Raw genomic sequence first — 25,014 nt, 5'->3', positions numbered from 1 at the left:
CATATAAAATGAATTAAATCCAAAATATCTCATGGAAGGCTACCACCACATTAATTGCGCCCCAACCACCCTCCTGGCCGCATTAATGAGGAAAAGACTCCTGAACAGTACCGCCTTAGCCTCTGCAACTCACAAAGGGTCTGATGAGGGCGTCTGATGGGACAGGTGCTCAAGTGGATGCTTGGATGATTAACAGGTGTAAGGTTGAGATGAAAAGAAGAGAAATATATAATGTAGTGGAATCTCTCAAAGAAGAGGACGGAAAAACTGTATGAGGAACAAAGAAAGAAATAAAATCAGACTTGAGAAAGATCAATTCCTGTGTTTTTATTTTTCTTTTTGCAAACTATATTGTCCATGCATTAGTCCGAACAAGTTCACTGAGGCTAAGCTCTTTGACCCATCCTCTACAAATATTTATTGTGGGTTGCGCTTTGGGCCAAGGCCTAATCAACATAAGTTGGGCCAGGAAAATCGTGCAACTACAGAAGGAATTTCAGAATTATTGTTTGCAATTTAATGACTGATCTATTGTATCTTTGAGGTGAATTGTTTGTGATTCTATAACAAACTCAGTCAAGGGAGCCTTACACACATATACACTTACATTAAATTAGAGTAGAATTTCTATCTTATATAATATATATATATATATATATATATATTTATATATTAATTAATTAATTAATTAATTAAGCATGAGGATGGATGAAAGGACTTACATATGTGAGTGTCAAGTGTACCTCATGACCCAGTTATATATATGGTATACGTGACCTATTTTCAGTTTTGATTATTATTATTATTATTACTATTATCTCACAACACATGAATCCCATAGTTTATTTTATTTTATTTTATACAAGATATAAATTCTACTCTAGTCTAATTTAAGTGTATATATGTGTGAAACTTCCTTCTAGAGACTTGAATCATGGCTTTTGCCTCCTCCCATCTTACAAGAACTTTATACTTGTATAGAGACCATCAAGTCAAGGGTGCACGGTGATCATATTAACCCCATAGTTATTTGGCAATAATATATGCATGAACCATAATTTCAGTTTGGCACATCAACAAAATACATGACATAATTCGCAACCTCACACCTCAGACAGTTAACGTTAAAAGCTATTTAACTAACCAGCAAAAGCAGATCTGAAATTCTAAAGTGATAAGAAATTTACCCTATGAAGTTTACATGGTACATAATTCCCAAAGAATTATAAATTATATGAAGGTTTGCGACAAATTTGATGAAAGCTTAAGGAATATTCAGGGAAAAAATACCTAATGAAATTTAACTAAGTCACTTAATTGATCGATTACGGACAGTTCTTGCAATCCATAAATTGAATCCTCATATGGATGGGTATATGAAATCCAACTGAGTCACTTAATTGATTAAAGGAGGGAAATTTTGAAGTTTGAAGAGGAACAAATTAAATTTTCATAGTTTTATTAGATTATAGTGAAAAAGGAAGGTGTCATTTTTTTATACGCTTTTATTTGAAACATTTGGTCCTAAAAGGAGAGTATAGGAAACCGCAGCTTGATTGGCCCAGAAAAAAGAGGTGCAACAATTTAGCCATTTAAAAATTGGAGCCTTTCGCCCTTTCCCCCACAATTCAATAATTTCTAGTAAAAAAGGAAAGCAGCTTCAATTATAAATCTAATTTATTAGAAACAAGAAATTCCCAACAGTTGAGCTGTCAAATTCTTTCAATCTTTTATGTTCTGAAAAAGAGATTGACCTTGATAGGAAAAGATAATTTGATCTAGCGGGAAAAATTGAAGTGCTATTACAGCTAATTAACGTGTAGCTAATCTACTTGATTACGGTCCTATGACCTTAAAATTTTCAATTTTGAACAGCATAATGTGCCAAATGCAAATCTGAAAAAGTTAGAAATTTTTAAAATTTGTGTTGTATTTGAGAAGGAATATCATATATTCAACATGTACGTATTTTATTTCACAATATGTGGATCCCATACAACATGAGGAAAATCAGTCCTAGGCCTAAGTTACTTCGACCATGGCCTAGTTAGGTCCCATACTAGAGAGCGCCCTCAAATGTAGGAGACAATAAGTATTTTTTAAGAAAAAGGTAAGTTATACAATTTATTTTTTCCCTCGACCATGAAGAATGCTCAAAAACATTATGTGATATTATAGAAAATATAAGTTTTACTACATACTACATAGGTCTAACAAATTCATTTGTTACCAATCAAAAGAAATAGTTCAAATATTCATTTATTATTATTTTTTTGAATAAATGATTTATTATCTTATTGAAGTGCTATCAATCGAATTCATTATCACATCAATTTGTAAGGTTTTCATAGTAAAATTTGTAGTAATTTTAATATTTTTCTAGAAAAAAAATTATGGATCAATAGAAATTCAACCCAACAGTAAGTAAACTAATCATATTAAAAAATATGATTAATGAATATTAAATAAATAAATAAATTACTAATATAAAACATCGACTAAGTATCATTTAAATGATATTTAAATATAAAGATGTACTTTTAAAGTTATTGTTTTAAGCCTAACTGCTCTAATCATGATAAGAAGTAAAAAAAAGATTTGGAAATAATTGGAAGGGGAACCCCAATAAAAGGCATTCATTTAACCACCTACAAATAAGATTCAGATCTTCTAGATTTTTTTAGGGTACGCCATTAGTAGATTTCTTTAAATTCTAACCACTCTTTTATGACTTAAGAATTTAAATTCTACCATATTAGCATCTCACTAACAATATTATTAAAATAACAAATAGTACTATTTGTTTTTCGTTTTTAATGACCATGGAGCAAGGCATATACTAGGACTAGGTGCGTTTACGCCCAATAGGTGAGAATGAAATTTAAAAGAAATATTTAAAACCTATGGCACTGATCTGTCTTTTAGTGCTTTGTTGCATTGGCCGTCCTCCATGATTCCTTACAGGTTGAGGTCCCTATTAGACAAACGTTCAAACGAAGGTGAAAATGACGTTGAGAAGTTAATTTGTAATTATCCTTGGCTACTTAACCTAATAGGAAATTTAGCTGTTACAAGGCGATTACTTAAGGTATTAAAAATAATAAGAGATAGTAGTAGTTTGCTGACCAAAAAAAAAGGCTGAGGTAGTACCTTCCCAGACTTCTATATATATCATAGGTTATACTCATCATCAAAATTATAAACATCTTCCCGTTTCCTTTTAGAGTTTAGATTGAGAGAGGAAGGAGGGAAGTAGAGTAAAGTTAGTTGAAAGTAAGTTAATTTTGAGCCTTTTATTTTATTTTACTGTGCTCTTCCTTCTTCTCCCTCAATCCAAATGAATCAGAAGATAATGCAATGCAACAAAAAATAGAGGGGAATAACCCTTAAGCAAAGCTTTCTAACTAATCTGCCCTTCCACTGCGGAATCCTTCTGAGTTCTGAGCCCTGGGGCTATCGTCTTTCGAGGCCTCCTTCTTAGGCTAATTTCCTCACTTCATTATTTATTTTCTCTTTCTCTCAGTTGGTTCTTTCTCGTTAGAATTTTTATTTATATTTTTTATATTTATATAATTTTTATGGAGGATTCTTAGCTTGGTACGTATTTCGTTAGCTGTATTCCTTGTATATTTGTTCTGTCCTTGCAAATTTCTGCTTTGTGATTCAAGACTGAAGTAATAACTAACGTACTAATGTAAGAACGCCAATCTTTCTACGTACGGTACCACACAAGAAGCCAAGATGCAAATGTAAGAACGCCAATCTTGCAAAGGAGATTAAGAAACTGAGAATGACCAAGCCATTGAGTAAACAAGTTGGGAAGTTGATGCTTGGTAGAAACACGACATGTTTTGATAATACGTCTTTGAATTTTCTCCTTGACAAAGTAACAGTCCAAGTCGATGCGCTTGGTCCTCTTATGTCATACCTGATTTCCAACGGATCATCTTTTATTAGAAACAAGAAAATTATGAATTCGTTGAGCTGTCAAATTGTTTCAATCTTTTAAGTTTGACGCGTGCGTGCGATTAGCAGAAAGGACATAACATGCATGATGTTGATCTCAAAGAATTGCTGGGATCACGAACCCTAGATTTACACGTAACTCCGTTGTTGGTTATGTAGGCGAAATCCACGATAAGAAGTAGAAAATAAAATTGAAAATAATTGTAAGGGGAACTTCAATAAAAACAATTCATTAATTTAATCATCTAGACGTGGTTGAAGTGTTTTCATAGGTTTACTCAACATCCAATAGTTCTCTAGGAGTCTAGGGGTCAATTAACGTATTTTATTGGACACAACGAGCAATGTTTTTTTTTTTTTTAATATAATTTTTTACCTTGTGAGGTTTTGATATGTTTGAGGCATGTTATGTCCTTTTGCTAATGACTTAGACTTTGGAATAATTGATCTAAGATTTTTGTACAATCATCATACAAAATAATATTTCTTTTTTCCCTTGTTAATAACTACAGACCAAGGCATATACCATTGTAAGTTTTTTTTTAAGACCTTCTGAAAGTTCAAATATGTGTATAAACACCCTTAAACGTTTAGACCCCCAAATTATAACTTAACCAATTCAAGTATTATGTCAAACAACTAGTGTGCGGAAACTTAACATAAGCTATAATATGGAATTGGTAAAACTATCTAAGCCAAATTAAAATCACAATCCACAGCAGATAATAAAAAGGCAAAGATAGAGAGGAAGGAAGATGCAAACACAAAGACAACACGCGATGTGTTATCGAAGAGGAAACCGAAGCCCTCGGCGTAAAACCTCTCCGCCGCCCTCCAAGCGGTAAACAATCCACTAGAAAATATAGTTGGGATACATGAACAGCAATAGACCCTCCAAGCCTAACCTACCCAATGCACCTAAGCCCTCCAAGCTTCTTGCTCCAACGAGGTTGCGCCGAACCTTTTTCTTTTCTAGCTTCCCGGATTCCGCTACTAGAACATAGCATCAACCAATGAAGATTGGTTCCTTCCTAACTGCTTCCTAGAAATCCAAACAGCTTTCTCACAGTAATGAAAATGGTGAGAACCAGGTTTTGTAAGATGCCTCTCAAGGATTTGACAATGGAGAGGAAGAGAGTTGAGGAATTTGAAGAGACTCTAATGTATAGATTGTGGGTGAATCAATCTTGTTTTTCTTTAGGGTTTCTCTCTCAAAATTCTCTCTGGAAGCCCTCTTACAATCGTGGGTAAAAGGGGTATTTATATTGGAGTGGGAGAGGAATGTGAAACGTCAAGTTTTACAAAACAGGGGTGGCTCGCGGCTTGACCTCGCGGCTTGACTAAGTCGCGAGATCCAGTCGCGAGATAACCGTATGGCCAATTGTCCTGTTTTGTCCTGTAGTGCTCCAGCTAGCATGACTGTTCACCTTCTGGCATGCTTGGCACGTGTGCAACGTCTGGCGGCTTGCAGCCGCGAGTCACCCGCGAGGCCAAACCGCGAGTCTCTGTTTTCTTGCACACTCTTGAGCAAACTTCACTCTATCTCACTCACTACCCTTACAACAAACCCACCTAAATACAGGGTTACTAAATGCTGAATTACAAGCAAATTTGGCACGGAATAAAGCCAATTAGATGGTTGAATAAATTTAACCTTACAATCTCTCCCTTTGGCTATTCTGTGACAAAACCCTAAAACCAACTCTAGACTTAACATGTGAGTTGGAAACAGTTGAACAAAACTCACTCACACCTAACTCTAGAAGCTGTGAAGCACTTGAATCATATGAACATAAGACTCCTGAAACACAACAATACACCATGATCATTGATAAGCAGAAAATCGTAAAATGCATATGAAACAGACAATATGTGATCAAGCAAAGATGGAGTTAAGAAACAAACCATGGCTTGATCAACTAAGTGAACACCACAAGGTAGTGATCACAGTGCTCATTCACACTTGGAATGAACACAAGGACATATAAGTTAACAAGCACAAGGCAAGATACTTGTATTCTCAACACTCAACCAATGCATAATACACAAGACATATGCATCTAAGAACAATCCTACAAGGGCACAAGAGTGACAGTACTTAATACAAAATGCAAGACATTTAGATAGAAGTACTGATTTAAACATAGCATAAAAGGCTACATTAAGCAAGGTACAAACCATAAAACCTACAGAATATGCATAAAAACATTAACCCTAAAAGCTTACATAAGCATATGGGTACAAAGCACAAAATACTGAATATAAACTAAAAGTGCTTAAAGTTTCTCCCCTTCAAAGTGATGAGAAGCTGTGATGCACTTAGAACATATATATTTGTAACCTGAAACACTTGCACAAAACACATTAGACCCTCAAGATAAAGCAAGTAATAAAAGGATAAGTATAATGTAACAAATAAATTGCGATTAAGTAAACATGATGTGAAACATGTGTGCAACTTGATCATACACCAAAACAGTCATATAGAAATGACTACAATGATCGCATAGCAAAGCAATTAATCATCCGAACATGCATTCAATGAAGCACAATAGCATAAGGAAGTATGCATGTCTAAAACAAAAACATGATGCGATGAGAACCACAAAACATAACTCAAAGCACCATAAAGCCAACAAGAAAACAAACAAAATAAAGTTTTCTTATTATCTCAATGTCTTCTCCCCCTTGGTATATGCATCTCCCCTATGGAATATCTCTCCCCCTACAAATGTGCATGAGAAATAGAATTTCTCCCCCTAAGGATGTGCACAAGAGTCATATAGAAATGACAAAATACTCCGGTATATTCTCTAGAGTATACTCTCCCCCTTTTTGTCAGGAATAGATAAAGGGTCAAGAAGAAACGAGGGCAAGAGATGAAGGTACGAACAATGCTAATGATGCATGAGGGGTGCGAGATGAATGAGAAAATGAAGCTCAAACCCAAGACAAAGTAAAATGCTACAAAGTATAAGGTAAACATGACATGCTAGGATGAAGAAGTAAGATATAGACCAATGCATGACAAGGGTAGCAAGGGTGTGTGTAAGAGGTGGCTAAGTGCAAAGCACGACCAATGCATGAAAAATGCACATGTGAGGTAAGGTGTGTTAAATACACAACCAATGAGCCAAACATGTTCCAAATGAGGAAACATGAGAAACCCCAAAGTTTGGTACTCACCGGAGTCCAAACAAGCTAAAAAATGTCTAAGAGGCATTGTATCAAATACCTAGCATGCACACTATGAACAAAAATGTGAAACATTGCATGAACATCATGAAATCCACCCTTAATACATGTTCTTTTTGCCACAAGGGGTCAACATCCAATGCATATCAACAAAAGAAGCCAATCCCATGAAGAAATTTGACAAAAATTAAGTTTTCTCAACCCTTATGATAAAAATCCCAACCAAGAGTACAAAATTCTCCAAAACATAATCCAAGGATCAAAAATAATGAAAAGAATTTTTAATTACCTTAGAAATGTTAATGGAAAGAAAAATCATTCAAATTGGTTGGGTTTTGATGTAAAAATATTGAAAGAGGGGGTTTAGAGAGGATGGGAGAGGTTTAAAACAAGTTTCCCACAAAAAGCCCTTTAAAAAGCTGTTTTTGGGCGTTTCGCGACTAGGTGAGTCGCGAGGTTCAGTCGCGAAAATTTTCATGAGTCGCGAGCCAGCCGCGAGTCGCGAGTTTCAGTCGCGAAAATTTTCGCGAGTCGCGAGTGAGTCGCGATCAAGCCGCGAGTGAGTCGCCAAAAGCTTTTGGATGAGCTTGCAACTGGGGTTTCGCGACTGGCGAGTCGCCAGCTGAGCCGCGAAAAGCTCTGACACTAGTTTTTCAATACAAAACATGGTTAATCAATGAAAAAACAAAGTAAACACTAAACATGAACACAAAGAGTGATAAAAATCACTTCCAAAAACATATAAAATGATCAAAAATCTTTTTGGATTGAACCATATATGATTGAGCACACATACATCACATTTAAACAAGTACAATCTGACAAATGAATAAGACATTCATTGAACATTAGGCATGTGTGTTGTGTGTGCATATCAAATGTGGAATAATCCTTAGTCTAGAGTGAAGTTTCAATGATCAATTCAATCAAGTCATACACAACTAGTACTAAGTCAAGTGGTCTATCTCAATTATAGAAATGAACATATATGACCTCCCACAAGAAAATGATTACATAAGATTGAAGCTTTTCATTTGGCTTCTTACAATTCATATCATTTGATCATTTTGAATCAATACAACTCATTTTGAGCAATACATCTCAATTTTTGAGATTGATGCTTGAAATTTTTTATATTTCAATTTGATGAACAAGCCTTTGGCTTTTGGGCATCACACATTTTCAATACAAGTTGGTTTCCCTTTTTCCTAGTCAAATACTAGTATATGCGACAGCTTTTGCAGCTCATTATCTCTTTTCATTTTGAGATTTACATTTATTGAACTCTTTAAGCAATAAAAATAAAAGAGTGGGAAGAGACATAAGCACAAGTCTACGCATGTATCAAAACCAACATAACTATTGACAAATCATTCATGACAAGCTTGAAGATCGATTTACAACAATCACACAAAGATGTCAAAATTTTTCCCACAAAGATATAAGTGCAAAAATAACAAGCTAAGCTCGTAAATGCACAAAGCTATTTGTACAAAGGTAAAAGGCCAAACTCACATGTGATATGTGCTCAAACATATACGATCAAACTTTTTGAATTTTTCACTTTTTATGTGATTTTGGATTTTTTACTCACACAAAACTGAAATATAAAAGTAAGATCAAAAACAAAACAATGCATATAAATAAATGCAAGATGCACAAAATGCATGAAGATGTGACATTTAATGCAAGAAGGGTCCTACAAAGATCAAAAGAATTAGATCAAGGACCAAAAGAGCAAAAGCTCAACCATAGGAACCCTTTCTCATCCAAACGAAACGATTGTTTAGAATGAGTATCTCAAGAGAAGTGAGACGAGGGTTGAAAGAATGAGAACCGGAGATGCACATAGTCAAGGAGTTAAGAGCATTAAACATTTTCTTTAACAACATGCTATTTTCACTCAAAATCGGTTTACTCTTTTTAGCACAACTTCCAAAAAGCTCAAGTTTCTCTTTTCTTTTGATTCTTTTAAAAGCATGAAACTTAGAGCATTGAGGTCTTAGATGACCAAAGGCACCATAATGGTGACAACCAATGTGTTTAGATCCACTAGGCTTTTTGGGAAGGGATCTAGCAACATGGTTTTGTTCCCTCTTCAACTTATAACATTGAGGTCTTATATGACCAATCAAACCGCAATAGTGGCAAGTTGGAACAAACTTAGATCCATTCAAAACCTTAGGTTGAGACCTAAACAAAGGCTTTGACTTAACAGCCTTGCTCTCCACCTTTTGATTTCTTTTATGTGGAGGAATGTACACCGATTTGTCCTTTAAGGTAGAACACACACTAGGCACAAAATCGGGTACCACAACATGATTGCAACAAATATTTTCATCATTTTTAACAATAGGTTCAGCAATCAAACACTTGGCATGCATCTTAAGAGATTCATTTTCATATTTAAGATCATCAACAAGTTTGTTAGACACAACAAGTTTGTTAGACAAAACAAGTTTAGCATCCAAGTCCATATTCAAACATTCAAACTCTTTAAGCTTTTCAAGAGAAATTTCAGCAAGCTTTTTATATTTCTCAACCAATTTATTGGATTCATTGAGCTTAGCAATCAAATCATCATTTTCACAAAATAACTTGCTCAATTAAATTCTTTTGAAACTTCTTAGCATTTTTCTTCAAGAGTTTGTCAACAACACCCATAGATTCAAATAACATGTCATCACACTTATGAGGATTAACACTCATAGAGGCATTTTCACAAACACGTGGCATGTTACATTCATCACCAACCAAATCATGCAAAGAGGCATACAAAGCACAATCCATGGCAAATAAACACAAGGGGTCAAGGATCACACTTAGGTATTTAAACCACAACAAGTGTACCCGCTCTGATACCAAATGAAAGTTCAAATATGTGTATAAACACCCTTGAACGTTTAGACCCCCAAATTACAACTTAACCAATTCAAGTATTATGTCAAACAACTAGTGTGTGGAAACTTAACATAAGCTATAATATGGAATTGGTAAAACTATCTAAGCCAAATTAAAATCACAATCCACAGCAGATAATAAAAAGGCAAAGATAGAGAGGAAGGAAGATGCAAACACAAAGACAACACGCGATGTGTTATCGAAGAGGAAACCGAAGCCCTCGGCGTAAAACCTCTCCGCCGCCTTCCAAGCGGTAAACAATGCACTAGAAAATATAGTTGGGATACATGGACAGCAATAGACCCTCCAAGCCTAATCTACCCAGTGCACCTAAGCCCTCCAAGCTTCTTGCTCCAACGAGGTTGCGCCGAACCTTTTTCTTTTCTAGCTTCCCAGATTCCGCTACTAGACCGTAACATCAACCAATGAAGATTGGTTCCTTCCTAACTGCTTCCCAGAAATCCAAACAGTTTTCTCACAGTAATGAAAATGGTGAGAACCAAGTTTGGTAAGATGCCTCTCAAGGATTTGACAATGGAAAGGAAGAGAGTTGAGGAATTTGAAGAGACTCTAATGTATAGATTGTGGGTGAATCAATCTTGTTTTTCTTTAGTGTTTCTCTCTCAAAATTCTCTCTGGAAGCTCTCTTACAATCGTGGGTAAAAGGGGTATTTATACTGGAGTGGGAGAGGAATGTGAAACGTCAGGTTTTACAAAACAGGGGTGGCTCGCGGCTTGACCTCGCGGCTTGACTAAGTCGCGAGATCCAGTCGCGAGATAACCGTATGGCCAATTGTCCTGTTTTGTCCTGTAGTGCTCCAGCTAGCATGACTGTTCACCTTCTGGCATGCTTGGCACGTGTGTTGCATCTGGTGGCTTGCAGCCGCGAGTCACCCGCGAAGCCAAGCCGCGAGTCTCTGTTTTCTTGCACACTCTTGAACAAACTTCACTCTATCTCACTCACTACCCTTACAACAAACCCACCTAAATACAGGGTTACTAAATGCTGAATTACAAGCAAATTTGGCACGGAATAAAGCCAATTAGATGGTTGAATAAATTCAACCTTACACCTTCTTCTCTCTCCTCATGCGTGTGTTAAAAATTTTTAGTATTCTAAAAGAAAAAAGGCATATACTGCAGACTAGGTGCGTTTACGAGCAAGACGTGATAATGAAATCTAATTAAAGATTTGGCACAAATATATAAAACCTATGTCACTCATCCGTCTTTTAATGGCTTGGTGCATTGGCCATCTTCCATGATTCCTTACGCGTAAATGTCCCTGTTAGACAAACGTTCAAACGAAATTGAAAATGATGTTAAGAAATTAATTTGTAGTCATCCTCGGCTACTTCACTTGAGAGGAAATTAGCTACTACAAAGTATTAAAAAAAGAAGACTGTTTTATTATTATTTTTTTTTTTAAATTGTGGAATTATTATTATTATTATTATCTTAATTTATTTGGTAATTAATTCATAAATTCGCTACATAATCAGAATATCAGATTTGGACATAAACAAGACTTTTTTTTCCTTCGGAGAAACTGTTTAACACATATGCTAAATTCATGTTTTTTTTTTATACTTTTAAATTTTGAGATATTTGAAGTTTAAATATTTTTTACAAATAAGATAAATATTCATCTTTGAGTGTTTTAATATTTTGCAAGTAAATACGATACAAGTTCATCTTTAATTGTCTTAATATTTAGGTGGAAGGGTAAGGATAAAATGGGTTAGTCAAAATACAGTCAATAGAAAGTCTACGTAAGATAAAAATAGTAACTCTTAAAAGTGTATGATTAAGTGATTATATTTAGCATATCTTAAAAACTTAAACTCATGGGATAATTGGTAATTTGACCTCTCTACCACTTTCAGGAAAAAACCTACTGTCAATGCCATATAAACACTGGTTCGAGCACTGCATATATACTTCTAGAAAAATATCGGGCAACATTTTACCGAGTCAAAGTTGAGTTTGAAAAAGGAAGTCAAATTTTTCTAAATAGTAAAACGCGTAATGAATTAAGGCTCCATATATATGAGCCAGGGGTGTATTCCTAAGAAACGTGTCTGCCACCAGGATACAAACATAATTGACCTTATTACAAATATGGAAATTGACTTTCTTTTTGACTATATCTTTTTGATGAATCTTTTTGACCATATCGCGTACAATCTTGCGATGATTTTTTACATTAGCACAAGATGTTGAATCATCTCAAGGCTAGGTCAGGTCTAAGTCTCTGTCTAAGGCCTCCTATCCCAAAAAGCGCGAGTTGTTCAATATTTCTCCCAATTTCAAGAAGGTCCCTTAAAATATTAGATTGATAGAAACACAACCTAATTCAAACCATACATTGTTTCGCAAAAAAAAAAAAAAAAAAAAAAAATTGTTATAAGTATATAGAATTATTATATATTGATCATTAGTTTCTCCTTTAAAATTTTAATTTTTGTAAACCAATCTTCTACACAATAAATGGTTAAAAATGACCATTTAATCTCTCAAGTCGTCACCAAGTGGGGCATTAAAGTGGTTGAATTTATGTGACCCTTTCCAGGGTAGTCATGTGTTAAAGGATCTTGGCCTATGGTTTAATGGGCTAATCACATCCTATATGAACGGGTAACAATTACAAACAATCTCTCAAATCATATACTAAAATCTCTCTCTCTCTCTCTCTCTCTCATAATCAAATTTAAAAATTTAAATTTAACTTTCCTTAACCTTGAATTGCTTTCCACAAAAGAAAATAAGCAATTTTTTGATCCACAATTTTTTGAGGAAGAAGAAGAATTGTGCATTGGGCTTGTTGCACTCTTTGCCAAACAAACCTCTACATGATTATATTTTATTAAGTGAAGTTACAATAATACCTTTAATAATTATATTTTATTTTTTTACGCTTTAAAATTTATTGTATCCTTGTCAGATTATTCATAAATATTTTTAAATATAAATGTCTACTATAATATATAAATCAGCATATGAAAAACTTCATATATATATATATATATTAAAGGGAGGGAGAGAGAATTGAATCTCAAATAGAATCTCTTGCTAATTTTGTTACTAGCAATTAAAAAAATATGACAGAACATTTAAATGAAAATTTCATAGAAATTAAAAATAAAAACCCTCATAGAAAAGAGTTAGTAGATAATGATTCTAATGAAAATTATTGTAATAATGTTTAAAGATATGATATAGCAATTATTGATTATATCAAAGACTCAGACTTTTTTTTTTCCTAAATGCATTTATCACTTATACAGTTTTATTGAAAGTACTTGTAGTTGTAGTTGTTTATACAGAAGTAAGTTTTTCAAAATTAAAGTTGATAAAATCTTACTTAAAGTAGATTATATTACAATAAAATTAAGTGGATTAAATGTTATCAATTGAAAACAAGATGTTTGCAATATCTAAAAACTAAAAACCTACACTATAATTTTTTATCTCAAAAAGTAAGAAAAATTATTATTTTTAAAATACAATATAAAAAGTTAAATAAATATTATTAGTTAATATTTGAATATATAAAATAAAAATCACTTAGATTTATCATTTTAAGCCTCAAACGGTATTAGGCTGGGGCTAATCCTCTCCCTTTTAATGTTTATTTAGAATAGCTTAATTTCATTAATTTATTGAACTTACAAATAAACAAATAAAAATGTAGCTGTAACTAAAAAATATAAATAAAACCTTAAAAAAATTCAAGCTAAATAAAATAAATAAATGTTTAGTTTTATCCTACCTCTCATCCAAACAAGCAGCTAATTAATGAATTGATTATTACTTACTTAATTGGGGTAAAAAAAGAAGAAGAAAATTCTTCTTAATTTTAAACAACCAGTTAATTAAAGAATTGATTATCACTTGCTTAATTGGAATAACAAAAAAATGAAGAAAAACCTTCATTTGAACCGTGTATCCCTTTTGCTTCTTTTGAACCATGTACGTTAAACCTCTGGCCGGGAAGATCGGCGTGTCCTTTTCTCATAAAGTCAGTCATGCTGTGATGTACAGGTAAATTCCATCGTGAACTTTTATCCTTCTTGGTAGTATATGGCAATTATCCTTTTTCCCTCAAAATAAATATCAATCACAATGGTCATCATAGGAGAGAAATTTGTTTCATATTAGGAAACTAGTACTAGTAGTAACTGACAAAAGGACATTGGGATTATATATATATATATATATATATATATTGGCCATGGCTTCTACCAAGATTCATTCGTACAAGTTTCACACCTTAGAGTTTGAGACAGTTCTTACAGTCCCTCAAAATATTAGATTGACAGAAACACAACCCAATTCAAACCATATATACATTGTTTCGCAAAAAACAAAAATCTTGTAAGTGTATAGAATTATTATATATTGACAATAAATTTCTCCTAACAGTTTATAATTTTAATTTTTATATACCAATTTACTACATGATAAATTGTTAAAATTAGCCATCTAATCTCTCGGACAATCACATACCAAAAAATCTCTCTCAAAATCAAATTTAAAAATTAAAATTTAACTTTCCTTAATCTTGAATTGGTTTCCCCAAGATAAAATAAGCATATATATATATATATATATAATTTGTTTTTGTTAATTTTGTGACTAGATCAAGATATGTGATTCTCTACATGTTATTAATCTTGGTTTATTTCGTCCATGGAGCTGTTGAGGTTATTAGGTAATTCTATTATTAAGTGGAGCTTTAATATTGCATTTAATATATTATATTCTATTATTCTATTACGGTTTATATTTTATGGTATTATGGTCAAATGATATATAATTTATATTGTAGAAAGTGTTTATTTTATTTGTAAATATATTTTATTTTATTATAAATGTCTACTGGGAGAATCAATTTTGAAATGAAAAAACTTCACACACTCAGAGAGTAGATAAAATTAATTAAAACTAAAAATAATCTCTTGATAAATTTGTTATTTGAAATATAAAAGATATAACAAAAAATTAAGATGAAAGTCTTGTAGGGGCGGTTTTTGGGGCTCAGGCCCAACAGGCGGGCGATTCTGGCCCAAAAGTCCCTCAACAATGAATTTGTAGAAAGTAGGTTACAGAACTAGGTCTTTGACAACGGGAACGTAGTTATGAACAAGCCATGCAACCAGTTGGACGTAGGGATATTCCTCCAAGCTTTTGGGATAACAGTCCGTGGGGCTGTATCTTCTGCTTTTTATCTCTAACTCCTTTCTCTTTTTCTATGTTTTTCTTCCTCCTGCTTGCGATCCCTTGGCCATGGGGATCTCCTTCTCTTATATAGCATCCTTCCTAAGATCACGACCATACACTTGTTAATCATCTGGGCCTCTACTTGAGTGCCTGTCCCATAGGACATCCTCCCTCTTTTCTGTGAGTTGCACTGGCCAAGATAATTATGTGCTCCTGTCCTTTCCACATTAATGCGGCTAGAAAAGTAGCTCCTTGGCATTTAATGCGGCAATCGTGGTTGCCCCCCTCCCTGAACGTCATGCACTATTCCTTCATATTGGATGACTTTTCGCCATGTATAGGGTGCGAATCGGACACACACTTGGCGAGTCCGAGGAGGTACTCCTCCTCGGACGCCCCTAAGCAGGCCCGGCCCAACATGGTTGGGTTGGGATATCCTATGCCCATGCCTTTTCTTCTTGTCGTGGTTGGGCTTAGTACATGTACTATGGCCCAACGTTGACTGACGGATTTTACCCCCACAATAGCCCCTCAAAATTCCTGCCTTTTTTCTGGGTCCGAGGAGAAAATGCGGGATTTTGATACTCACTAGACAGTTCGTGGTGAATCACTGCTTCACACGTGTAGGGGGGAGCATGCCTTCACGTGCCTCATTAATGTTGAGGGCATTTAATGACCCAGGGGAAAGTAACCGCAGCTTTCGAGGTTTTACACTCGTCCAATCCAATGGTTGAAGGCCGGATCTACGGTGGACAGCGTTTCACTCGCCTTAGACGTAAGTGCGTCTGTTCAACTTCTTCCGAGTATAATAGGTTTTGAGGGCGTTTGTCCCTCACTTTCGACGAGCATTCCAATATTCAGAACGTCTCAGAGCTTTCTCCTTCAGTCCGTTCTCACTTCCGCTGCCATTCTCTTGAAGACTCCTTCGAGCTTCTTACCCGTAAGTGCGTGCTTCTTACCCGTAAGTGCGCGCTTCTTCTCCGTTATTCTTCATTAATCATACTGCCTTCAAGTTGTTTTTAGGATTAGAGGGGATGGGTAGGCTTGAGAAAATGGTAGATTCTCCGGCCGGTATGGCGGGCTTCAGGGCGAAGTATCGTATCCCACCGGAGGTAGGTTTAGAGTACTGTCATCTGGAGGACATTTTGTTCAAGCGGAGAATAGGGGAAGTCGCAATTCCAATGATAGCCTTCGTGGAAGGAGGAATGACTATTCCAATGGGAGAATAACTAGGGATTACCTACGTGGTCATAGATTGGCCCCCCATCAATGCACCGCTAATCTGTTCCGGATCCTGGGGTGTGTCGAAACCCTGAACGATCAGATGAACCTCGGCCTCTCATGGCACGACGTGGTTCATCTTTACGAATGCCATAGGCTCGGCGACTCATACTATCTAAAGTCCAGGACTGACGAAGTGAGGTTGATATCCTGCCTTCCGAAGTCCAGCAAAGGCTTGAAGGACGACCATTTGATCGTCTCCGGACCATGGAATGACGGCCCTCACTGTCCGACTAGGGCGGGAACGCCAGGTGGGGTGTTGTAGAACTAGATTCCGTGGGGAGGACTTTAGTTTCAAGCTCCTCCCCCTCCTTTTTCTTTTATTTTAAACTTGTTGGCTTGGTTGCATGTCTCCTCGGACTAACATAAACATTTTAACGGCCTTCGCAGACAAGGAGCGAACATCCCCTCGGCTGAGCTTGGTCAATATCTCGGCCCTAAATTACCTCCTGAGGTCTAAGATCTTAGTTAGCGAGGACGGACAACTACGGTCGGCTCCTTTGATTTTGGACTTCACTCCACTCACTCGAGCCCAGGTGGAAGCCGGACAAGCTATAAGGGCTGGCAGTCCGAGGTTGGCACGCATTAACGTTTCCATACCAGGGTTTCTCGCTGCCACAGACTTGCCTCCTATTCAGTTACCTCCCCAACGTGCCTTTCCCCCAGTAGTTATCCCAGAGGAGGAGGTTGGCTCTTCACATTCATCCTTAGAGGATCAGATAGACTAGTTTCAATTTACTGAGGAAGGGGAGGCTTCGGTCAGAGTAGTAGAGCTCTCCGACTCTGACGCTGATTTAGACCGCGCCTTAGCGGCTCCTGGTACTGGTTTGGTCATCGCACAACCTGATATTAGCGAAGACACAGAAGAAGAAGAAGGAATGGATCTCCAGCCGAGGACTGGCCTCAGGGGTCTTCTATCTAACAGGTCCAAGGGGCAGACCTCCAAGGAAGTCTCGAAGGGACAGACCGTCTCCAAAGCTCCCGTTCCTCCTCCCCCTCCCTCATCAGATGCGGCGCTGCAGCCTATGCCTAACTTAAGGCGAAAAAGGCCTGTAGAAGAGACGGAGGAGGGAGAGGTTGCTTGTGAGAAGGTCGGGCCTAAAAAGAAGGGCAAGGAAACGAAAGAGCCCCGAGAGAAAAGGACCAGGTCCACTGAGAGCCGAAATGAGACGGCCATTCTGAGGGGACCACGAACATGGTCTCCTCGAATCGAGTTAGATGGCGCTCCAATCCTCTGGGATGCGACCCTATGGGAATCCCAGTGAGAGCAGGCTTCGTTCTTGGCCGAGGCGCTGCAGCAACCTCTTCTCTTGCCCCGTGACATGGAGGGTCTCAGGAAGACTCGTCAGCCAGAACTTTTCATGTCACTGAAGAGGGACATGGCCATGGTAAGTGGAATCTTCTATCTTGTCTTTGTACTGAGTACCCTCTTATCGTCTTGTTTTGATATCGTCTTCATTTCCGTCCGAGCGCAGGTCACTCAACAAATTTATGTTGCTGAGGAGTGGGCTAAGAAGGCCCGTGAGGATATGCATAGGGAGGCTCAGTCCCGTTCTGCAGCTGAGAGGGCCGCTGGCGATCTCAAACGAGATTTTGATCGTCAGGGTAATGAACTAAAGGAGGTGAAGAAGGCCAATGCGAGTGCAGAGGCTGGCCTGAAAAATGCTGAAAAGCACGCTGACGAGCTGCGCAAGCAGCTCCGTCACTCTGAGGAAAGACTGGCAGCGGAGCAACAGGCGGTTTCGGAGCTTAAGGCTGAGCTTGCAAGGACCAAGGAGGAAGCTCGCTTGTCTAGGGAGGTTGCCGAGAGGGCTGTGGCGGCTTCATATGAACGTGGAGTCCACGATACTGAGGAGAGACTGGCCGAGGAAGTTGCCACCGTCTGCAGGGAATACGTCACTTCGACCTGGGGCGTGGCCATGGATCGGGCAGCCGTCCCCGCAGATTCTGATCTCAAGAAAGTTGAGAACATCTTTTTCCCTGCGGAGATACGTGAGATTCCTGGCGAGGTTGCCTCTACTGAGCCTCCTCCAACAGACTCCCCTGTTCCCGAGACTGGGGGCACGGAGCAAGCTACGCAGGGCCAGTCACCCGAGGACAGTCTTCGCATCAGCGAGATCCTTGCCCAGGCCCAGGAAATCGCCCCGAAGAACCCAGTAGCGGATGATCAGCCTGCCCCGACTCAGGGCTCTTAGGGACGTAGTATAGGAATTCGCTTGTTTTGCTTTTTGTGCCTCGTTTTGTTTGATCCTTGCTAATGTTTGTGAACCGAGTTACTTTGAACATTAAATGACAAAAGTTATTTCATTTCAGATATCGTTGCTTTATTCTATTTTGTTTTCATCATGAATGGATATTGGTTTTGCCGTTTTGCTGCTGAAAGTCAAGCAATAATGAATGAATACGTTAGAATGGCGATACTTTATAATTGGGCAAAAACGATTACGATGCTGACTTCTCCCAAATCCGTGGTTAAGAATCCGCGCAGGACTTGGGCCCCCTTTAACACTTATTGAGAATCGCACAACGGTTAATTTCCCCCAAGTCTGTGGTCCGAGGAGCCATGCGGGACTTGGGTTCTGTTTAACACTTATTGAGATTCGTTGCGTGGTTAATTTCCCCCAAGTCTGTGGTCCGAGGAGCCATGCAGGACTTGGGTTCTGTTTAACACTTATTGAGATTCGTTGCGTGGTTAATTTCCCCCAAGTCTGTGGTCCGAGGAGCCATGCAGGACTTGGGTTCTGTTTAACACTTATTGAGAATCGTGGCGTGGTTAATTTCCCCCAAGTCTGTGGTCCGAGGAGCCATGCAGGACTTGGGTTCTGTTTAACACTTATCGAGAATCGTTGCTTGGTTAATTTCCCCAAGTCTGTGGTCCGAGGAGCCATGCAGGACTTGGGTTCTGTTTAACACTTATTGAGAATCGTTGCTTGGTTAATTTCCCCCAAGTCTGTGGTCCGAGGAGCCATGCAGGACTTGGGTTCTGTTTAACACTTATTGAGATTCGTTGCTTGGTTAATTTCCTCCAAGTCTGTGGTCTGAGGAGCCATGCAGGACTTGGGTTCTGTTTAACACTTATTGAGAATCGTTGATTGGTTAATTTCCCCCAAGTCTGTGGTCTGAGGAGCCATGCAGGGCTTGGGTTCTGTTTAACACTTATTGAGAATCGTTGCTTGGTTAATTTCCCCCAAGTCTGTGGTCCGAGGAGCTATGCAGGACTTGAGTTCTGTTTAACACTTATCGAGATTCGTTGCGTGGTTAATTTCCCCCAAGTCTGTGGTCTGAGGAGCCATGCAGGACTTGGGTTCTGTTTAACACTTATCCCAAATAGTTGTACAGTAAAACGGTATCAAGTATAGTGTTTTTCATTAATAAAAGTACCTTTTCAGGTTATTTACATTCCACGGACGTGGCACTACACGTTCGTCCAAGTCTTCCAAAAAGTAAGCTCCAATGCCAGCCACTGATGTGATACGGTATGGGCTCTCCCAGTTTGGTCCAAGCTTTCCCCATGCAGGGTTCCTCGCGTTGCCCAGGACTTTCCTCAGCACTAGGTCCCCGGGCGCCAAGGGTCTCGACTTCACCTTGGCGTCATAGCCCTGCTTGAGCTTTTGTTGATACTGAGCTAGATGCACCATCGCGCTTTCCCTTCTCTCTTCGAGGAGGTCCAGGCTTTTTTCTAGAAGCCCGTTGTTAGCAATGGGGTTGAATGTAGTAGTCCTCTGGGAAGGAAAGTTTATCTCTAATGGGATGACGGCCTCGGCCCCGTAGGTCAATGAAAAGGGGGTTTCTCCCGTGGATCGGCGGGGCGTGGTGCGGTACGTCCACAAGACATGGGCGAGTTCTTCAACCCACCTCCCTTTCGCATCGTCCAACCTCTTCTTCAGCCCATTCATTATGGTTTTGTTGGTGGCCTCTGCTTGTCCGTTACTCTGCGGGTAGGCTGATGTAGAGTATCGGTTGACAATCCCCAGTTCACTGCAATATTCCCTAAAGGCCTTGCTGTCAAATTGGAGGCCATTGTCCGAGATTAGGGTGTGTGGGGTTCCGAACCTGGTGACGATATTTTTCCAGGTAAACTTCTTGACATTAACATCCCTAATGTTTGCCAGCGCTTCAGCCTCGACCCATTTTGTGAAGTAATCGGTGCCGACGAGAAGAAACTTCTTGTTCCCAACAGCTTTGGGGAACAGACCTAGTATGTCTAGGCCCCATTGTGCGAATGGCCAAGGGCTGGACAATGGGTTAAGTACCCCACCCGGCTGATGTATATTCGGAGCAAACCTTTGGCATTGGTCACACTTCTTCACATATTCCAGAGCCTCCTTATGCATGCTCGGCCACCAGTAACCCAGCGTCATGGCCCTGTGGGAGAGGGACTGGCCCCCCGTATGGCTTCCGCAAATCCCCTCGTGCAACTCCTCCAGAATAAGTTCCGTAGCCCCTGGGTGCACACACAGCAAGTATGGCCTTGAGAATGAGCGTCTGTAAAGCTTGGAGTCCTCGGACAACCAGAATCGAGGAGCTCTCCTCCTGATTTTGTCAGCCTCGACTTTATCGTCTGGTAAGGAGTCGTACTTCAAGAACCGAACAAAAGGGTCCATCCAGCTTGGTCCCTCCCCGACGTTGTGTACCCGAATATCGTTAGCCTCCTCTTCCGTTGGGCGGCAGAGGTCCTCGACCAAAATAACACGCGGAAGGGGCTGAGCCGAGGAGGTGGCCAGTGTTGCCAGAGAATCGGCGTGGGTATTCCCACTTCTGGGTATATGCGTTAAACGGAAGTCGTCGAAGTGGGCTTGTAGGCGTTTAGCTCGGGCAAGGTACTGTCGCATTCTTTCATCCTTCGCCTCCAATTCCCCGCTTACTTGCCCCACTATGAGTCTCAAATCCGAGAATATGCTCGCGTATTTCCCACCCAACTTTCGGATCATAGACATCCCCTCCAGCAGTGCCTCATACTTGGCTTCGTTATTCGTTGCCGGGAATCCCAGTCTCAACGACTTTTCCAAGGTTATACCTTCGGGAGAGATTAGAACGAGCCCCACCCCGGAGCCCCTTTGGTTTGCTGCACCATCGATGTATGCTCTCCACTTATCGTGTTCTTGCAGAGAAATCGTGCTGACCAATCTCCTATCGTCACTCGGTGATCCCGACACTTCCGCCCCTTCCAAGGTAGGCTCCTCAAATTCAGCTACCAGATCGGCGAGGACTTGACCCTCTATGGCGATGCGAGGCATGTATCTAATGTCGAAGGCGTTCAAGATGGTTCCCCATTTAGCTACTCTCCCCGTGTAGTCGGCGCTACGGAGGACTGATTTCAGTGGAAGTTGGGTTAGCACAACCACTGTATGTGCCTGAAAATAGTGGGGGAGCTTCTTGGTAGCTTGCACGATAGCCAATATTGCCTTTTCGAGGGGGAGGTACCGGGTCTCCGCCTCCTGTAGCGACTTGCTTACGTAATACACGGGCCGCTGCGTGCCGTTGTCCTCTCGGATTAGTACTAGGCTCACCGCATGAGCGGCGACTGCGATGTATGCATACAACACCTTGTCGGCCTCGGGACTGGACATGATCGATGGTCGGGCGAGGTATTCCTTGAGCTGTTGGAATGCTAAATCACACTCTTCAGTCCACTCGAAACCCTTCCACTTGTTCAATAGGAGGAAAAAAGGTCTGCATCTGTCCGCTGAGCGGGAGATGAAACGGTTTAAAGCTGCTATCATGCCGGTAAGCTTCTGAACATCTTTGGGGTTCCGAGGAGGCTGCATACTATGAATGGCCCTTATTTGGTCAGGGTTAACCTCGATTCCCCGGTGGGTTACCATGTAGCCAAGGAATTTCCCCGATCCCACCCCAAATGAGCACTTGGATGCGTTCAGTCGCAGCTTGTACCTTCTCAGGATTTGAAACACTTCGTCGAGGTCTCTGGTGTGGTCGGTCACCAATTTACTCTTTACTACCATATCGTCTATATACACCTCGATAGTTTTTCCCATCTGTTGCTCAAACATCCTAGTCATCATCCTTTGATAGGTCGACCCGGCATTCTTCAGGCCAAAAGGCATCACCTTGTAATGATAGTTGCCAACTGGGGTGACGAAAGCAGTTTTTTCCTGGTCTTCGGTGGCCAAGGATATCTGATGGTAGCCCTGGAAAGCGTCCAAAAAACTCATTCGGGGATGCCCGACAGTTGCGTCTACCAGTCGGTCTATCCGCGGCATCGGGAAAGGATCCTTCGGGCAGGCCTTGTTTAAGTCCGTGAAGTCCACGCAGACCCGCCATTTCCCGCCCTTCTTCTTCACTATGACTGTGTTCGCCAACCATTCGGGGTAGAATACTTCCTTGATAGCCCCAGCTCTCTTCAATTTTGCGACTTCCTCTCTCACAGCGTCCGCATGCTCCTTTGATGGGCGCCGGGGAGGCTGCTTCTTTGGTGTAATAGCCGGATTAACGTTAAGGTGATGGCGTATTAGGTTTGAGTCAACCCCGGGGGCTTCGTAAGGATCCCAGGCAAATACGTCCTCATTTCGTCGAAGAAAATTAATTAACGCCGATTTCTCCTGTGCTGGTAATTCCGAGCCAATTTGGAAAAATCTCTCGGGGTTTGATTCGACGAGCACTTTCTCCAGCTCCTCACAGCTCACCTCCATGGCCGGTCCTTCATTACCCGTAGCTAGGACCGGGGTCCTTGATTGCTATAAGCTATTCCCGGCTGAAATGGAGGGTCCGCTACTTGATCGTCAAGAAATTGCCGATACCATGCATTGCCTGGCCATTCCTTGGTCCCCTACTATCTCTTTGATTCGATCCTCTGACGGATATTTCACTTTCTGGTGCAGGGTTGACGACACAGCCCCTAGTGCATGAAGCCATGGCCGTGCCACAATAGCTGTGTAGGGGGAGTATGCGTCCACCACGATGAAGTCCATTTCCACTACTTCTGAGTCTGTTTACACAGGCAACCTAATCATGCCTTTCGGGATGACGACTTTTCCCTCAAAGCTAAGTAGGGGTGAATCGTATGGCGACAGGTCTTCTTGCTTCAAATTCAGCCCCTTATACAAGTCTGGGTACATTACCTCCACGACGCTACCCTAATCAACTAACACCCTCTTCACGTCATAACCTCCTATTCTGAGCGTCACGACTAGGGCATCCTCATGGGGTTGAATAATTCCCTCCTTATCCTCCTCCGTGAACCCAATTAATGGCAGGGCCCTCTCTCTGGCTCTCTTGGATCCCCTTTCGCCTGGCTCTGTCGAGAACCTACCCACTGACATCACTCTGAACGGGCCGGAACCGGTTCTCCCAGGTGCGGCAAGAATGACATTTATCGTGCCTATGGGTGGCCTCAAGGCGCTTTGCCTGGTGTCGACATTTGACTGCTCAGGGCGGTGCAACAGATGCCTTAGCTTTCCTTCTCGGACAAGTCGCTCCAAATAGTTTTTCAGGTTCCTACATTCGTCAGTGACGTGACCAGGCTCTTGGTGATACGCACAGTATAGATTCTGATTGCGTTTTGAGGGGTCGCCTGCCATCCTATTTGGCCATTGAAAGAAGGGTTCGCGCTTTATCTTCTCCAGGATCTCGTGCAATGGTTCTCGGAACACAGCGTGGACTACCTGAGCCCCTGTAGATCCAGATTGTTCCATATAATCTCTCCTCGGCTTATTACTGCTACTGAAGCGGTCCGACCTGAAGTCCCTCCTCTCCTGAGGGAAAAACTTCGCATTTCCCTTCCCAATCTGCTGGTCCTCTTCGACCCTTTTGTACTTGTCTATCCTGTCCATGAGTTGTCGCACGCTGGTGACTGGTTTCCCAGTGAGAGACTTTCTCAAGCCATGCTCTGTCGGCAGGCCCCCTTTGAAGATACTGATGGCGACGTCATCGTGGTTTCCTTCTACCTCGTTGTACGTCTCCCAATATCTGTCCGAGTAGGCCTTCAGCGTTTCTCCTTCTCGCATGGATAAGGATAAGAGGGAATCGAGAGGCCAAGGGACTCTAGTGCTGGTGATGAAGCGGGAACCAAAAGCCTGCGTCAGCTGTTTAAAGGAGTCTATGGAATTCGGTGGGAGGGCATCAAACCATCTCATGGCCAGGGGTCCCAGGCTGGATGGAAACACCTTACACATTAACGCCTCGTCCCTAGAGTGGACGGCCATCCTTTGGTTGAATTGGCTCACGTGCTCCACTAGGTCAGTTCGACCATTGTATAGGGTAAACGTTGGCTGATTAAACCACCGAGGTAGCACCGCCCTCTCTACTCTACGGGTAAATGGCGATTGAGAGATTCGATTCAGGGCCTTGCTCATGGCGTCATTGACCAGGCCTTGGTAAGGTGGGCTTTTGCGACCGCGTTTGTGAGGCCGTTCTTCCTCATAGGAGAACGTCTCGCTCGGAGGGGTTCTCGTCCTTCGTCTGTATTCATCATCCTCACCACTGCTAGTA

At 40.3% G+C, this 25,014-nt stretch overlaps 1 protein-coding gene across 1 annotated transcript; it reads right to left on the bottom strand.

Annotated features, from left to right (window-relative positions):
- Positions 1-23,660: 23,660 nt before the first annotated feature.
- LOC126725504 (uncharacterized) lies at positions 23,661-24,356 on the bottom strand. The gene has a single exon (XM_050430267.1). It carries the CDS (start codon positions 24,354-24,356, stop codon positions 23,661-23,663), a length of 696 nt encoding a protein of 231 aa, XP_050286224.1.
- Between the last annotated feature and the right edge of the window lie 658 nt (positions 24,357-25,014).

This window comes from Quercus robur, chromosome 5 (genome assembly GCF_932294415.1).
Source record: "Quercus robur chromosome 5, dhQueRobu3.1, whole genome shotgun sequence".
Taxonomy (NCBI): domain Eukaryota; kingdom Viridiplantae; phylum Streptophyta; class Magnoliopsida; order Fagales; family Fagaceae; genus Quercus; species Quercus robur.
Note: the sequence above shows the minus strand (reverse complement) of the source record. Positions and strands in the feature narration are given on the sequence as shown.